This window comes from Eumetopias jubatus, unplaced genomic scaffold (assembly GCF_037043125.1).
Source record: "Eumetopias jubatus isolate StellerSeaLion01/CBP00866 unplaced genomic scaffold, mEumJub1_p1.0 scaffold_13, whole genome shotgun sequence".
NCBI classification, from domain to species: Eukaryota; Metazoa; Chordata; class Mammalia; order Carnivora; family Otariidae; genus Eumetopias; species Eumetopias jubatus.
This window is the reverse complement of record NW_028274819.1, coordinates 15519558-15534155: the sequence shown is the minus strand read 5'-3', so window position 1 is coordinate 15534155 and position 14598 is coordinate 15519558. Positions and strand designations below refer to the sequence as shown.

The window sequence follows — 14598 nt, the reverse complement described above, 5'->3', positions numbered from 1 at the left end:
AGTTTAAAACATTTTTTAACTCTTCTTATGATTTCTTTAACCCATGGGTTACTTAGAAATGTGCTGTTCAATTTCCAAATATTTGTATATTTCCCAGATTTCATTCTGCTGCAGATTTTTTTTTTTTAATTTTTAATTTTAAGTAGGCTCCATCCCCAGCATGGAACCCAACGTGGGGCTCAAACCCATGATCCTGAGATCAAGACCTGAGCTGAGACCAAGAGTAGGATATTGAACTGACTGAGCCACCTAGGCGCCCCCTGTTGTTGATTTCTAATTCAATTTTGTCATGGTCAAAGAATATATTTTGTATGACTTCAATCTTTTTAAATGTATTAAGACTTGCTTTACAACCTAGCATATAGTGTATCCTGGGGAATGTACCATGTGCCTTTGAAAAGAATGTGTATTTTGCTATTGTTGTTGGGTACAGGGTTCTACAAATTTTTTAAAAAGACATGTATTCTACCTGTAGGAAGCTTACAAATTAATGGAAATCAATTAAACCACATAGTAAATGATAGTCATTGCACATACTACAAAGTACTCACTAAAGTACATACAGAGATGGAGAAAAGAAGAGCAAGTTCCCCGAATATACAATATCGGATTTTTAGGAAGGAGAATGACACAGAAGAAGCTCTAAAATGGGCTTAGAACTATTAAGACAAAGTACCATCATTTAAAAAAAAACAACTGAAATTTTAAAGCTGATTGGCCATGAATATCAGGGTTCCTATTCAGGTTGGTCTAGAAAGACAGTTTATTTATCACTAAACTACAGATTTTTTTAAAAAACACTGTTATTATAGAAAATATGTTTATTATAATTTTATCATGATTAATCACCAACTGTTCAGTATAATAACGATACCTGAATCTAATTGATAGACAACTGTGCCTTTTTCTTCTCCTACAATTTCTGGTAACTTTTCATTTCCTGTAGGTTGATAGAAATATTCTGGTTGAGGTGGAACCCACTCTGAAAGAAAACATTAAACAAGCATAAAATAAGAAATAATATAAAAGGTTCTTTATCCAAAAGTAATATACAATTATAATAATTATTATTCAAGTGACTAGTTTGGTTGAATCACATCAAATTCCCACTCTAAGTTTCCAATTTGTTTGTAAATTAATTATGTCTTCCTTCTTTCCATAAAGACTATCAGATTTTTAACAAAAAGCATATATAACAGAAGTATAAACTTTAAATAGAAGACTTAAAAATAATCCAGAAAGGTCAATATAGTTGCTATAACAACTCTTCAAAATTTAGCCCTGAGCTTCTTTTTATTTATTTTTATTTTTTATTTTTTATTTTTTTTAAGATTGTATTTTTAAGTAATTGCTATACCCATCATGGGCCTTGAACTCACAACCCCAAGATCAAGAGTCGCATACTCCACTGACTAAGCCAGCCAGGTGTGCCAAGCTTCTTTTTAAAGTCAGGAAAATATGTTTAGCTATGTACTTTTTTTATTACCATAGAGGAAAAAGTATATCAATTATTTCAGGGGAAACAAAACTTTTGCATTAACACTCAATTCTAAAAGATTTTTTTTAATTTATTTTTTTTATTTGAAAGAGAGAGAATGAGAGAGAGAGAGAGAGCATGAGAGGGGGGAGGGTCAGAGGGAGAAGCAGACTCCCTGCTGAGCAGGGAGCCCGATGCGGGACTCGATCCCAGGACTCCAGGATCATGACCTGAGCTGAAGGCAGTCACTCAACCAACTGAGCCACCGGGCGCCCCTAAAAGATTTCTTATATGGGACTTGGGCAACTTCTCAGTATCATTTTAAGTATAGTAGCCATTGATGAACACCAGGGGCACAGAAAGACACAAGGGAAATTCAACAGTACATTAAAAGGATCATATACCTGATCAAGTGGGATTTATTCCAGGGATGCAAAGATGGCTCAACCTCTGCAAATTAGTTAATGTGATATACCACATTCACAAAACGAAGGGTAGAAATCATATAATCATTTTAATAGATGCAAAAAAAAGCATTTGGGAAAATTCAACATCCATTTATGATAAAAATTCAACACAGCGAGTACAGAAGGAACCTCAACATAATAAAGGCCATATATGATAAGACCACAGCTAAAATCATACTCAAATGTGAAAAGCTGTGGGATGCCTGGGTGGCTCAGTCAGTTAAGCATCTGCCTTCAGGTCAGGTCATGATCCCAGGGTCCTGGGATTGAGTCCTGCATCTTTCTCTTTCTCTGACAAATAAATAAATAAAATCTCAAAAATAAAATGTAAAAGCTGAAAGCCTTTCTTCTAAGATCAGGAACAAGGCAAAGATGCATCAACTCTTGCCACTTTTATTCAACATAGTATTGTAAGTCCTTGCTAGAGCAATTAGGCAAGAAAAAGAAATAAAAGGCATCCAAATTGGAAAGGAAAAAGTAACACAGTTGGGTGCGCCTGGGTGGCTCAGTCATTGAGTGTCTGCCTTTGGCTCAGGTCACGATCCCTGCGTCAGGCTCCCTTCTCCACAGGAAGCCTGCTTCTCCTTCTTCCACTCCCCTTGCTTGTGTTCCCTCTCTCGCTGTGTCTCTCTCTGTCAAATAAATAAATCAAATCTTAAAACAAAACAAAAAGAACCACTTAAAAAAAAAAAGTAACACTGTCAAACTGTTACTATTTGCAGATGACTATATGTAAAAAACACTAAAGACTTGATCAAAAAACTGTTAGAATAAATAAACTCAGTAAAGTTGCAGGATACAAAATCAATACACAAATATATGTTGCATGTTTATACACTAGTCATGAACTATCAGAAAGAAATTAAGAAAACAATCTCATTTACAATTGTATCAAAAGAATAAATACCTAGGAATAATTTAACCAAGGAGGTGAAAGACTTGTATATTGAAAACTATAAGACATTAATGAAAGAAATTAAAGAGGACACAAATAAGTGAAAAGATATTCCATGCTCATAGGATTGGAAGAATTAATATTTTTTAAATGTCCAATATCATTTTTCACAGAAATAGAACAAATAATCCTAAAATTTCTATGGAGCCATAAAGACTCTGAATAGCCAAAGAAATCTTGAGAGAAGAACAAAGCTGGAGACTTCATGCTCCCTGATTTTTTTGGAATTTATTTTTTTTCTTTTTTTAAAAATATTTTATTTATTTATTTATTTGAGAGAGAGAATGAGAGAGAGTACATGAGAAGGGGGAGGGTCAGAGGGAGAAGCAGACTCCCCACTAAGCAGGGAGCCCAAGGTGAGACTCTATCCCGGGACTCCAGGATCATGACCTGAGCCGAAGGCAGTCGCTTAACCAACTGAGCCACCCAGGCACCCTTTTTTTTCATTTTTTTAAAAAAGATTTTCTTTATTTATTTGTCAGAGAGAGAGAGCACAAGCAGGGGGAGTGGCAGGTAGAGGCAGAGGGAGAAGAGGGCTCCTTGCTGAGAGGGGAGCCCAACGTGGGACTCAATCCCGGGACTCTGGGATCATGACCTGAGCTGAAGGCAGATGCTTAACCAACTGAGCCACCCAGGTGCCCCTGATTTTTTTTTTTTTATGTAGGCTCCATGCCCAGCATGGAGCCCAACACAGAGCTCCAACTCACAACCCTGAGATCAATAAAAGAAACTAAATGAAAAAAAATCTATAAAAAAAATTACCCCCCCCAAAAAAAGACTAGAAATAACAAGTGTTAGCGAGGATGTGGAGAAAAGGGAACCCTTCTGTTGGTGGAAATGTAAATTAGTGCAGTCACTATGGAAAAATAGTATGGAGGTTCCTTAAAAAAATTAAAAATTGAACTACCATATGACCACCAATTCTACTTGTGGGTATTGATCCGAAGAAAATGAAAATACTAACTCAAAAAGATAAGTGTACTCCCATTGCAGCATTATTTACAATAGCAAAGATATAGAAATAACCTAAGTGTTCATCAATGAATGAATGGATAAGGAAATTGTGGTATAAATATACAATGAAATATTATTCATCCATAAAAAAGAATGAAATCTTGTCATTTGTAACAACATGGACAGGCCTTGAGGACATTATGATAAGTGAAATAAATCAGACAGAGAAAGACAAATACTGTATGATCTCTCTTACACGCTGGATTAAAAAACAAACAACAAGGCCAAAAAAACAAGCTCATTGGTAGTTGCCAGAGGTGGGTGGGAGAAATGGGTAAATTGTTTTTATCTTTTTAGTTTAAAGATTTATTTATTATTTTGGGGGGGAGGGGCAGAGGGAGAAAGAGAATCTCAAACAGATTCCCTGCTGAGCACAGAGCCTCATGTGGGGATCAACCCCACAATCCAGATCATGATCTGAGCCAAAATCAAGAGTCGGACACTCAGCTGATTGAGCCACAGAAGCACCCCTGTTTTTTCAGTTTAAATAAACTTGAATTTAAAAAAAATAACTAGCTCAAGGTCATACAGCTAGTAGGTGGTGGATCTGGGCCTAGAACCTCATTGGAATTACTCCAACATCTGTCCTTAAAATTTTCTTTACTGCTTCTAATATTATCTTCTGATTGGTTGAACTTAAAAAAAAAGAAAGAAAAAATAATAAAGGCACAGCTCAGTAATAAAACAATGCTAATTTCTTATCTTTAAGGTGATAGGAAGTGATGAGGCTGTCAATTTGGTCGAAACAATAAGGTGCTTGTTATTAAATTTCCTTGAAATTAAAAAAAAATACTTTTTAAAAGATCTAGCGCTGGGGTGACTGGCTGGCTCCATCAGTAGAGAATGCAACTCTTCATCTTGGGGTGGTGAGTTCAAGCCCCACGTTGGGCATAGAGCTTACTTAAAAAAAAAAAAAATCTTGTGCTTTACCATTACTACTGGTTTTAAATTCCAGTTTCCCACTTTTTTTCCTCTCTTGGAACTGAGTCCAAAATCCTCACGGGAATTTTCTTTGCCTATCAACTTGGACTTTTATCTAAAAATTGTACAGGGCAGGGACAAACGCTCTTAGGACTTCTCAGCTATTGTGCCAACTCAAAATGCCACCCCTCCCCCACATTTCCAATCACCTGAAGAGCAGTTCTGTGCCCAGTTAAGGCATTGAGCACATCCCTATATTTTCAGCTTTAGCTCTTGTCTTTCATGCTCCATGCTCCCTGATTGCCCAGACATGCCATGCTCTTTTTCCACATCCTCTAACTGGAATACTTTCTTTGACCCTCTCAGATGGATCACTTGTAACTTATCATCAGACCTCAGCTTACATGTCAACTCCTCTTGGAAACCCTCCCTAAACTTCCAGGCTCGGGTTAAGTGTTCGCAGAGGGACCAAACTCTATGCAATTGCCTTGTTATATCAGTATCCCTACCAGTATGTGAATTCTGGGTGTCTCCATCTTGTTCATCATTATATCTGAACCAAGTACTGTACTTACCATATGGCAGAGGCTTAGTAAATATATACTGAATGAATATTCTAAGAGCGAAGTGTGAAAGTAAGAAACATCCAGTTGTTTATCTAGCAGTCTAAAACAGAGACACAATGCCTGATAGACACAAGCATTCCAGCCATTAGAAAAGTCCCCATTTTTCAATGGAACCCACTTCTGAAATGCCTCATGTAATAAATGCTAAAGATTGTATCTGCACCACCAATAGCTCAAAGATAAAACCAGCAATCTCACAAAAATAGTCTCCACGATTCCAATAAAAAAACTCCAACAAACTCAAAATACAATTAAAAACATTAAACACTATGTTCTGGTACATATAGTGTTCATCAATTATACCAAGGCTGGTAAAAATACAACTCATAAAACTCAACCACGCATATTAATACTGAGACAGGAATACTAGAAAACAGATTTAAGTATTGATATATTATGGCCCCTAGAAAGATATCCTCGCATTCCAATAACCTCAGAAGCATTTGAGTTTACACAGTACTGTAACTTTTTACCTTGACCAGTATGTATCAGTTTCTCAGGGCTTAATCAGTTCGGGATGAGCTAATATACGTTGTCCTCCTTTGTACTCCAGTACGCTGGACTTCAAAAGTTCTCATAACAATGTCTGTCAGGGGGCACCTGGGTGGCACCTCAGTGGCTCAGTCATTAAGTGTCAGACGCCTTCGGCTCAGGTCATGGTCCCAGGGTCCTGGGATCGAGCCCCGCATCGGGCTCCCTGCTCAGCGGGAAGCCTGCTTCTCCCTCTCCCACTCCCTGCTGCTCCCCCTGCTTGTGCTCTCTCTGTCAACTAAATAAATAACATCTTAAAAAAAAAAGACAGTCTCTGTCAGAACAGCAGAACCACGACACATAAGTCACATTACCAATATGATGAAGGTTTTCCTTGATGACCTCACATTCTATTGGCCACCTGGGAGCCTGCAGGGGCCCACTGCTGGAGAAGGCAGCAAAGAGATCTCGGGGTTCTCGAAGACATGGGTTTACTTCACCAAATTCATCATGAAGAAGTTGTCTGCTCTTAAGAAGTGGTGAACCAAGCATGAGGGAATCTGCAGAGGGAAAGGGAATGAGTGAACAGCTTTCTTTTCCTCCTTGGGGACTTTGCAGCTCGATGTGATGACTAACTTGAAGCACTGTATTAGAATATGAGCACAGGGGCACGATCCTAGACACATGTCTCCTTCAAAAAGAAGATTCAGTCCAGGACAATAGCATCAAAATTACGAAAAGTTGGGGCACCTGGGTGGCTCAGTCGTTAAGCGTCTGCCTTCGGCTCAGGTCATGATCCCAGGATCCTGGGACTGAGCCCCACATCAGGCTCCCTGCTCAGCAGGAGGCCTGCTTCTCCCTCTCCCACTCCCCCTGCTTGTGTTCCCTCTCTCACTGTGCCTCTATCTCTGTCAAATAAATAAATAAAATCTTTAAAAAAAATTACAAAAAGTTACATTAAGATTCTGTGTAATCTATTAGTTAAATGTAAAGCTTTTTTTTTTTTTTTAAAGATTTTATTTATTTATTTGAGAGAGAGAGAATGAGAGATAGAAAGCACGAAGGGAAGAGGGTCAGAGGGAGAAGCAGACTCCCTGACGAGCAGGAAGCCCGATGTGGGACTCGATCCTGGGACTCCAGGATCATGACCTGAGCCGAAGGCAGTCGCTTAACCAACTGAGCCACCCAGGCGCCCCTAAATGTAAAGCTTGAAGGAAACTGTCTTTTACATCAAATTATGTCATAGTTTTGCTTAGAGAGAGGCAAAAGAGGAAACTTTCATTTCACCCATTAGCATTTTAGAGAAAAGTAACTAAGGCTTTATTAACTACAGTGAAACAATCTGCAAATCAACTTTCAAGATCAAAAAACCGTGACTGGGAGGACAGAGACACTAATGAGGGGACCAAGGGGAGGGCAGAGGAGTGAGTAGGGCAGGAGAAAGAGATGAGCTCTTGGGAAACAGAATGAGAAAAAAGGGAGGAAAAGAGGCTTGCAGGGCAGAGAACAAGAAGGGAAATGAGAGGAAGAAGGAAAAGAAAGGAAAGGCAAAAAAAAAAAAGAAAAAAAGAAAGAAAGAAAGGAAAGGCGGAAGGCCCCTGGGTGTGGTGAGCGCGCCACGTCTGGCAGGGAGAGCAGTGAGTGAAGACACCTCCTGGAAAGCAGTTTGAGTTTTCAGGTCCGGAAGGACGCCGAATACCTCTGCTCACAGCCTCTAACTGTCTGTGCACCGTTGAACATAGACAGGTGGGCCCTGGAAAGAGGAAGGAGAAGGCTTGGTTTGTCCTGGGGATCTGTGACTTTCTTTTCTCTGCTCTCTTTCCCTGTCCCTTTCACCGCCCCCCCAACCCCAGTTAGGGCCCCATTTTTCCTTCTTTCCTTCTTTTTTTTTTTTTTTAAGATTTTGTTTATTTATTTGAGAGAAAGAGAAAGGTAGAGAGTGAGAGAGAGAGCGGGGGGTGGGGTGGGCAGAGGGAGAGGGAGAAGCAGACTCCCTACTAAGCAGGACCCTGGGATCATGATCTGAGCCAAAGGCAGATGCTTAACGGACTGAGCCACCCAGGCGCCCTCTTTCCTTCTTTGTTTTTCTTTTAAGATTTCATTTATTTATTTATTATAGAGAGAGAGAGAGAGTGTGTGCTGGGGGGGGAGGAGCAGAGGGAGAGGGACAAGCTGACTCCATACTGAGGGCAGAGCCCAAGGCGGGGCTTGATCTCATGACCCTGAGATCATGACTTGAGCCAAAATCAAGAGTCGGAGGCTCAACCAACTGAGCCACCCAGACACCTGTCTTTTCTTTAAAGAAACTTTTTTTTTTTTTTTTAATTTCAGGGCCCTATTTTTTTTTAACTCTTAATCTTTTCCCTAGATTAATGGCGGGAGGGGACAATAAACATTTGAAAAGATGGTAAAGCTGCTCAATCTCACTCATAAAGAACTAGAAACCAGTATGACAAGGAGATACTAATTTTGTACCTGACAGGAAAAACATTTATGTGTTTTCACATTCATCCTGGCACAGGTGTAAGTAAACAGGTACTCTCAGAACCTTCTGGCAAGAAGGCAAACTGGTGGGGCATCTGGGTGTCTCAGTCAATTAGGCCACTGACTCTGGATTTTGGCTCAGGTCATGATCTCAGGGTTGTGGGATCAGGCTCCATGATCAGTGGGGAGTCTGTATGAGATTCTCTCTCTCCCACTGCCCCTTGTGCTCCTGCTCTCTCTCTCTCTCTCTCTCTCTCTCTAAAATAAATAAATAAATCTTTTTAAAAAAATGCTTTGCTGGGGCGCCTGGGTGGCTCAGTCAGTTGAGCGTTGGACTCCTGGTTTCAGCTCAGGTCATGATCTCAGGGTCCTGGGATCGAGCCCCACATCAGGCTCCATGCTGGGCATGCAGTCTGCTTGAGATTTTCTCTCTCCCTCTCCCTCTGCCCCTCCTCCTGCTCATGTTCTCTCTCTAAAATAAAAAAAAATCTTTAAAAAAAAATGCTTTGCTACAAAGATGATGAAAACATGTCTTCTTCACGCCAATGATCAAAACAGGAATAAAAGAAGTCCTATCATCAATTACATGCTAAAATTCATTCACATTGTGTTACCTCTACCAGCAGATTTTGAATTTCCTGGTGTTTATGATATTGAGGCTGGCAATTGCTTCTTACTATCTTGAGCATCAGTAAATGGGGCACGAGGAAATGGAAGGGGGCATTCATAAGCCATCCCACTCAGATGAGTTTCCTTTGCTCAACCCCTGCCTTTCTATTCCCTGCCAGGAGCTGTGGGACACAGAATGGAAGAGTCTTCAGGGCACTGGGGTGTGAGCAAACATCTATCTGAAAATGGAATTATTGCACCAAGGGTTATGCACTGTATTAAATTTCCCAAATATCACCAAATTGCCTTCCTAAAATAGTCTACCTATTCACAGCCCTAACAGCAGTTAGGAGAGTGTTTCCCCCATACCCTGACCTATATGTACTAGGTGTAATTAAAAAGTTTTTTTTGCCCAAATCCCATTAATTTAAAAAATGGTACCTTGACATTTTGATTTGTATCTTTAATTAAAGGTGAAATTGAACATCTTTTCATAGGCTTATTGACTTGTCTTTTTTTAAATACTTATTTATTTTAGAGAGCGAGCTCCCACTCATGCACATGCACATGCAGAAGGGGCAGAGGGAGAGAATCCCAAGCTGACTCCCCATCCAGCATGGAGCCTGTCTCAGGGCTCAATCCCATGACCCATGAGATCATGACGTGGGCCGAAACCAAGAGTCAGACACTGAACCAACTGAGCCACCCAGGCACCCTGACTGTGTTTGTTTTTATGAAAGGCTTGCTCATGTCTTTTGCTCATTTTTGTATTTGGCCATCTTTTACATATTGATTTTTAAGAGTTACTATGTTAAAGAAATTAATCCTTTGAGATATTTGTCATAATCTTTTTTTTTAAGTTTGTTATTTTGCTTTATTAACGGTATTTTATGGCTTTTGGGTTTTGTGTTATTCAAAGGTTTTAACTAGAAAAAGGACACAATCAGATTTGCATATAAAAAAGAATAATGCTGTGTGAAAAATGGATTGAGAGGGGTTAGCATGAAACAAGAGAAGAATTCAGAAGACCAATTATTAAGGCTCTTTCAATAGTGAAAAATGAGGGGCGCCTGGGTGGCTCAGTTGGTTAAGCGACTGCCTTCAGCTCAGGTCATGATCCTGGAGTCCCGGGATGGAGTCCCGCATCGGGCTCCCTGCTCAGCGGGGAGTCTGCTTCTCCCTCTGACCCTCCCCCCTCTCATGCTCTCTCTCTCTCATTCTCTCTCTCAAATAAATAAATAAAATCTTTAAAAAAATACTTCTTAAGTACCATTATTAAAAAAAAATAGAAATGATGGTAGCTTGAACTGGGATCAGGGAGGATATGGGGAAAAGTGAATTGATGTTTGGTTGGTTATGTAGTGAGGGAAAAATTCATCTGTACTCCTGACCTGAGATTCCAGAAGGAACCTGTGAAATCCTTGTGAAAAATTATTTTTTGGGGGGGGTTGCCTGGATGGCTGAGTTGGTTGAGCGTCCAACTCTGTTTCAGCTCAAATCATGATCTCAGAATTGTGGAATCGAGCCCTGCTTCGAACTCCAATCCCAGCAGGGAGTCTGCCTGTCCCTCTCCCTCTGCTCCTCCTCTCTCTCTGTCTTTAAATAAATAAATAAATTTCACAAAATTATTTTTGCTTAAGCTAGCTAAAATTAATTTCCACCACTCTTACATAAAGTGCCTTAACAATATACCTGCCAAAACTGTGTAAAAATCAATGTGTTAGTCTTAACCACAGAGTCTTAACAAATTTTCCAAGAATTTGAAGAAAAGTAATCCAGAATGTATAGTATTTTAATTTAAACCTATAATCCAAAGTGGATCTAGATATAAGCTTTTTGAATGATGTCAGAAACTGGCCAAGGCTGTTCCTCTGGCTTTTGCCGTGTTAGGCCATGTTCTCCTGAATACCCCAAGGAGTGGCTCAAGGCAGTGAGGTTTCTGGGGTTCACACACACTGATCATTACTCACAGAGTAGCTTCTCCTTTTGCAGCGGATCTGGTATCACATCCTCTTTTTCCCCAAAAGAGCCACTCAGCAGGTAGCGAGGATTATTCTTCCAAACATGCTGGTGCGTGGCTGAGTTTGGTAAACTGCCTCTCTGAGCTACAAATATGCAATGTAATGAAAGGTGCTGGAAGGCCGGTTCATCTCCTGTAACATCTAGGTCAATACCAAAACCACTAGTACTACCCAAATTGCCAGTACTTCTGTTAACCACCCATCACCACCACAGGCCTTTACAATGAATATATCCCATTTTCCAAAGAGCTTTCATATTCCAATTTCCATGAGTTAAGCCTCATTTTCCCCATTTACAGTGAGGAGAGACTTGAGAAGCAGCATGGTAGGGTGGAAAGAGAAAGGCGCCCAAAGCTGCTTTGTCTTAAAGGCTCTGTTGAATCTGGCAAACTGGAAATTCAGTTTTCAACAAATTAGGAATGACTTTAAAAATGAAATAGTTAGTAAGAAAATTTAATAAGGTTGATAAAAAATCAATATTGAAACTTAATTTTATTTCTAAATACCAGGACAAAGTTAGAAAATCAAAGTATAAAGAGATACCATTTATGGTAACATGACAATATGAAGTTCCATGAAAAAATTATAAATCTTTATTGGGAGACATTAAGCAAGATCTATGAGAATGAAGAAACAGAGTATATTCCTAGGTTGCAGAACACTCCCCCAAAATAAAAATAAAAATAAAAAAGAGATTGCAGAACCCAGTATTGGAAAACTCTCATTTCTTGTGACATTTGATCTATAGATACAATGCAATCCCAATTTTTTAAACATCACAAGCTAATTCTAAAATTACATGGAAAAAGCAAGAATAGCCAAGACACTTCTGAAGAACACAATGGAGGACATGTCTTCCCAGATTATCAAGACTATTTTAATGCCATATAGTGTAATTAAGAAATATTGGTACAAGGATAGACAGACCCTGTATACACAGGCACTCAAAAGAGGTGACATAGCAGGTCAATGGGGAAAGGAAGTACTTTTCACTTCCCTTCATCTTTCCCTCATGGTGCTAGAAAAATCTGTCATTAATTTATCCAAGTGTAACTCTCCAGTTAATCTAACCATTTACTCCATGAAGGCAGGAAAGGTGATGCTAGGTAAGAATGTGCTATTACCTTTAAAGTAGCCATAGTATTGAAGATGATGGTACATAAAGTCTTCATAGGGATCAGGAAGAGTCTGTGAAAGGAAAAGCCCTATCGATTAGGAAAGTCCTTTCAAATAATACTGACCTCTCAACAAAAGGCACACAAGAATTGTTGCAAAGGACAACAGTTCTTGAGTTCCTGAGCACTTCTGTAAACAAACCAAGTGAAAGACATTCATGCAAATTATTCTATCTTGGGGATCAAGATCTCCTGCCAGAAAAAGGTGCCACCGGAATATACCTTCTGATCTAGTAGTATTGGATTTCTGTGGAGTTCCTGGAGAGGGGAATGTACCGACCTCCTGCTTTAGTTCTGTTTCCAATGCTGGGAACATGTTACTTCCGCATGGTATGCTGAAGACAAGTCAGTGACACCGGCATCCAGCCACAACCCCTGCCCAGTTTCCAAAAGGGCAGCTGATTACACAGAAGCTAAAAAACCAGAACAGGACAACTGAAAAACACTGCCGATTTCACCCCACCCTCCTCCACTTGCACGGCTCTCACGCTCCCTCTTCCCCGCCAATCCAGCCTCTCAAACATGCAAGCACTTGGCTGCTGGTTCCTACTCTGAGGCCCAGAGGCACACCTGAGGAATGAGGGAGGGCGGCTTGTCTTCCAGTCTGGGCCTCCCGAGGCACCTGGACCCTTGGGGCTCCCATGCTTCCCTCTCGGAGGGAGATGCCCACCACCAGGACGCAACAAAAAAGTGAAAGAAATGGCGATGGAGGGATCCAACGGAGTTGCCTCGGAGTAGATAAGAAAGGTCAGGGGCCCGGAGAGTGGACCCTGAAAATGGAATTCAGGGGTTCAGGGCTTCCTGGTGCCGGGGAAGGTGATGAGAGGTAGTTACCCTGAAGAGTCGGAGAGGGGGCGTAGAGATTTCCTAGCAGGGCAGAGGGAAGGGTGCGATTCCCGTCCGCTCCCCGGCCCGTCTGGGGCAGCAGGGGTGTGCGCGGCGCCTGCGGCGGCAGAGAGCCTAAGCGAGGCTGGAGGCCACCGCACTGCAGGGACAGCAGCCGAGCCTCGCAGCCGGCAGAGAACACGCTCCCTGCGCTCGCCTGCCACCGCTTTCTGCGGGGGCTCCGGTAGCCTAGCAACCGCGAGGCGGAAACGGGAGGGCAGGGAGGCAGGACGCTTCCGGGGAACGAGGCCCCGCCTCTCGGGCACGGGTGGGACCCTGGGAAATGTTCCCGGGCGCGGCCCGCCTCCGGTTTTTCAGACGCATTGCTCCTTTCGTCCGATGTTGCAGCCCCGCTTCTGGGGCACCGAAACTGGATTGGTGAATACAATGCCAGTTAGTGGTCCTCAAAAATATTCCTAACTTCCTTAAGCATCCGATTCTTGGCTTGGGCTCAGGTCGTGATCTCAAGCCCTGCCTTGGCTCGGGCTCCCAGAGGAGTGTGCTTAGAATTTTCTCTCCCTCCCTTTTGTGGTCTCACTAAAATAAATGTTGGGACGCCTGGGTGGCTCAGCCTTTGGCTCAGGTCATGATCCCAGAGTCCTGGGATTGAGTCCCAAGTAGGGTTCCTTCCACGCTGGGTGCCTGCTTCTCCCTCTACCTGTCACTCCCCCTGCTTGTGCTCACTGACAGATAAAATCTTTAAAAAAAAAATAAATCTTAAAATTCCAAACTTCTTTGCCATTCCTTAGCTTTAGGTTAACTGTCAGGTATTGCTCAAAGGGAGCTGTTTCCCCTCTCTGACCTTGTATCTCACCACCCCATAGCGGTTGGAAAAATTACAAGAAAACTGAAACCACACTTTTTGACCATCAAATTGTCAGACTCCAAAGCGCTCCATTCTGTTAAGATGGTAACAAAGGGTGGCTCAGTCATTATCCCAGGGTCCTGGGATGGAGCCCCACATCCTGCTCAGCCAGGAGTCTGCTTCTCCCTCTCCCACTGCATCTCCCTCCCTCAGTGTTCTCTCTCGTTCACTCTGCTAATAAAAAAAGGAGAGAAGACAGACAGTGACAAAGGTACTGGTGCTCTGCAATTCCTACAAGTCTAGAAAACGGCTAGACAGTTAAAGCAAAAGCTTTAATTGCTAGTTGGTATTTCTACAAATTTCCTCTATGCAAATTACAAGAAAAAGTTTGCATACAAAATGTCACCCCAACCTGTATAATGGGTAAATAAAATTGAACACATTGGTATACATGACAGCGAGAGTAGGTAAAACTTCTCAATTACATGCATATAAATAGATTAAATAAAATTCAAACTATTGTTATCTTTGGTTAGCTTTCTATGAATGGAACCAAGGTAGAGATTACCTTTATAATCAGAGAAAAAAGCTATCTTCAAAACCACATTACATCATTTCCAGGATTTTAGGTCAAACATTAGCTAATATTATAGAGTACAAGCTCCAAAATTTAAGTCATAGAACCTTC

The 14598-nt window shown here is 41.1% G+C and overlaps 1 protein-coding gene across 1 annotated transcript in view; it reads right to left on the bottom strand.

Annotated features, from left to right (window-relative positions):
• Positions 1-13289, bottom strand: part of AGBL2 (AGBL carboxypeptidase 2) — a 39294-nt gene extending 26005 nt beyond the window's left edge. The window contains exons 1-7 of the mRNA XM_028111213.2: positions 12791-13289; positions 12501-12633; positions 12170-12233; positions 10995-11129; positions 7631-7684; positions 6306-6491; positions 875-982 (exon numbers count right to left, since the gene is read on the bottom strand). Of these exons, the coding sequence (XP_027967014.1) occupies positions 875-982; positions 6306-6491; positions 7631-7684; positions 10995-11129; positions 12170-12233; positions 12501-12536 (583 nt within the window). The 5' untranslated portion in view covers positions 12537-12633; positions 12791-13289. The remainder of the gene's footprint in view (positions 1-874; positions 983-6305; positions 6492-7630; positions 7685-10994; positions 11130-12169; positions 12234-12500; positions 12634-12790) is intronic.
• Positions 13290-14598: the final 1309 nt, after the last annotated feature.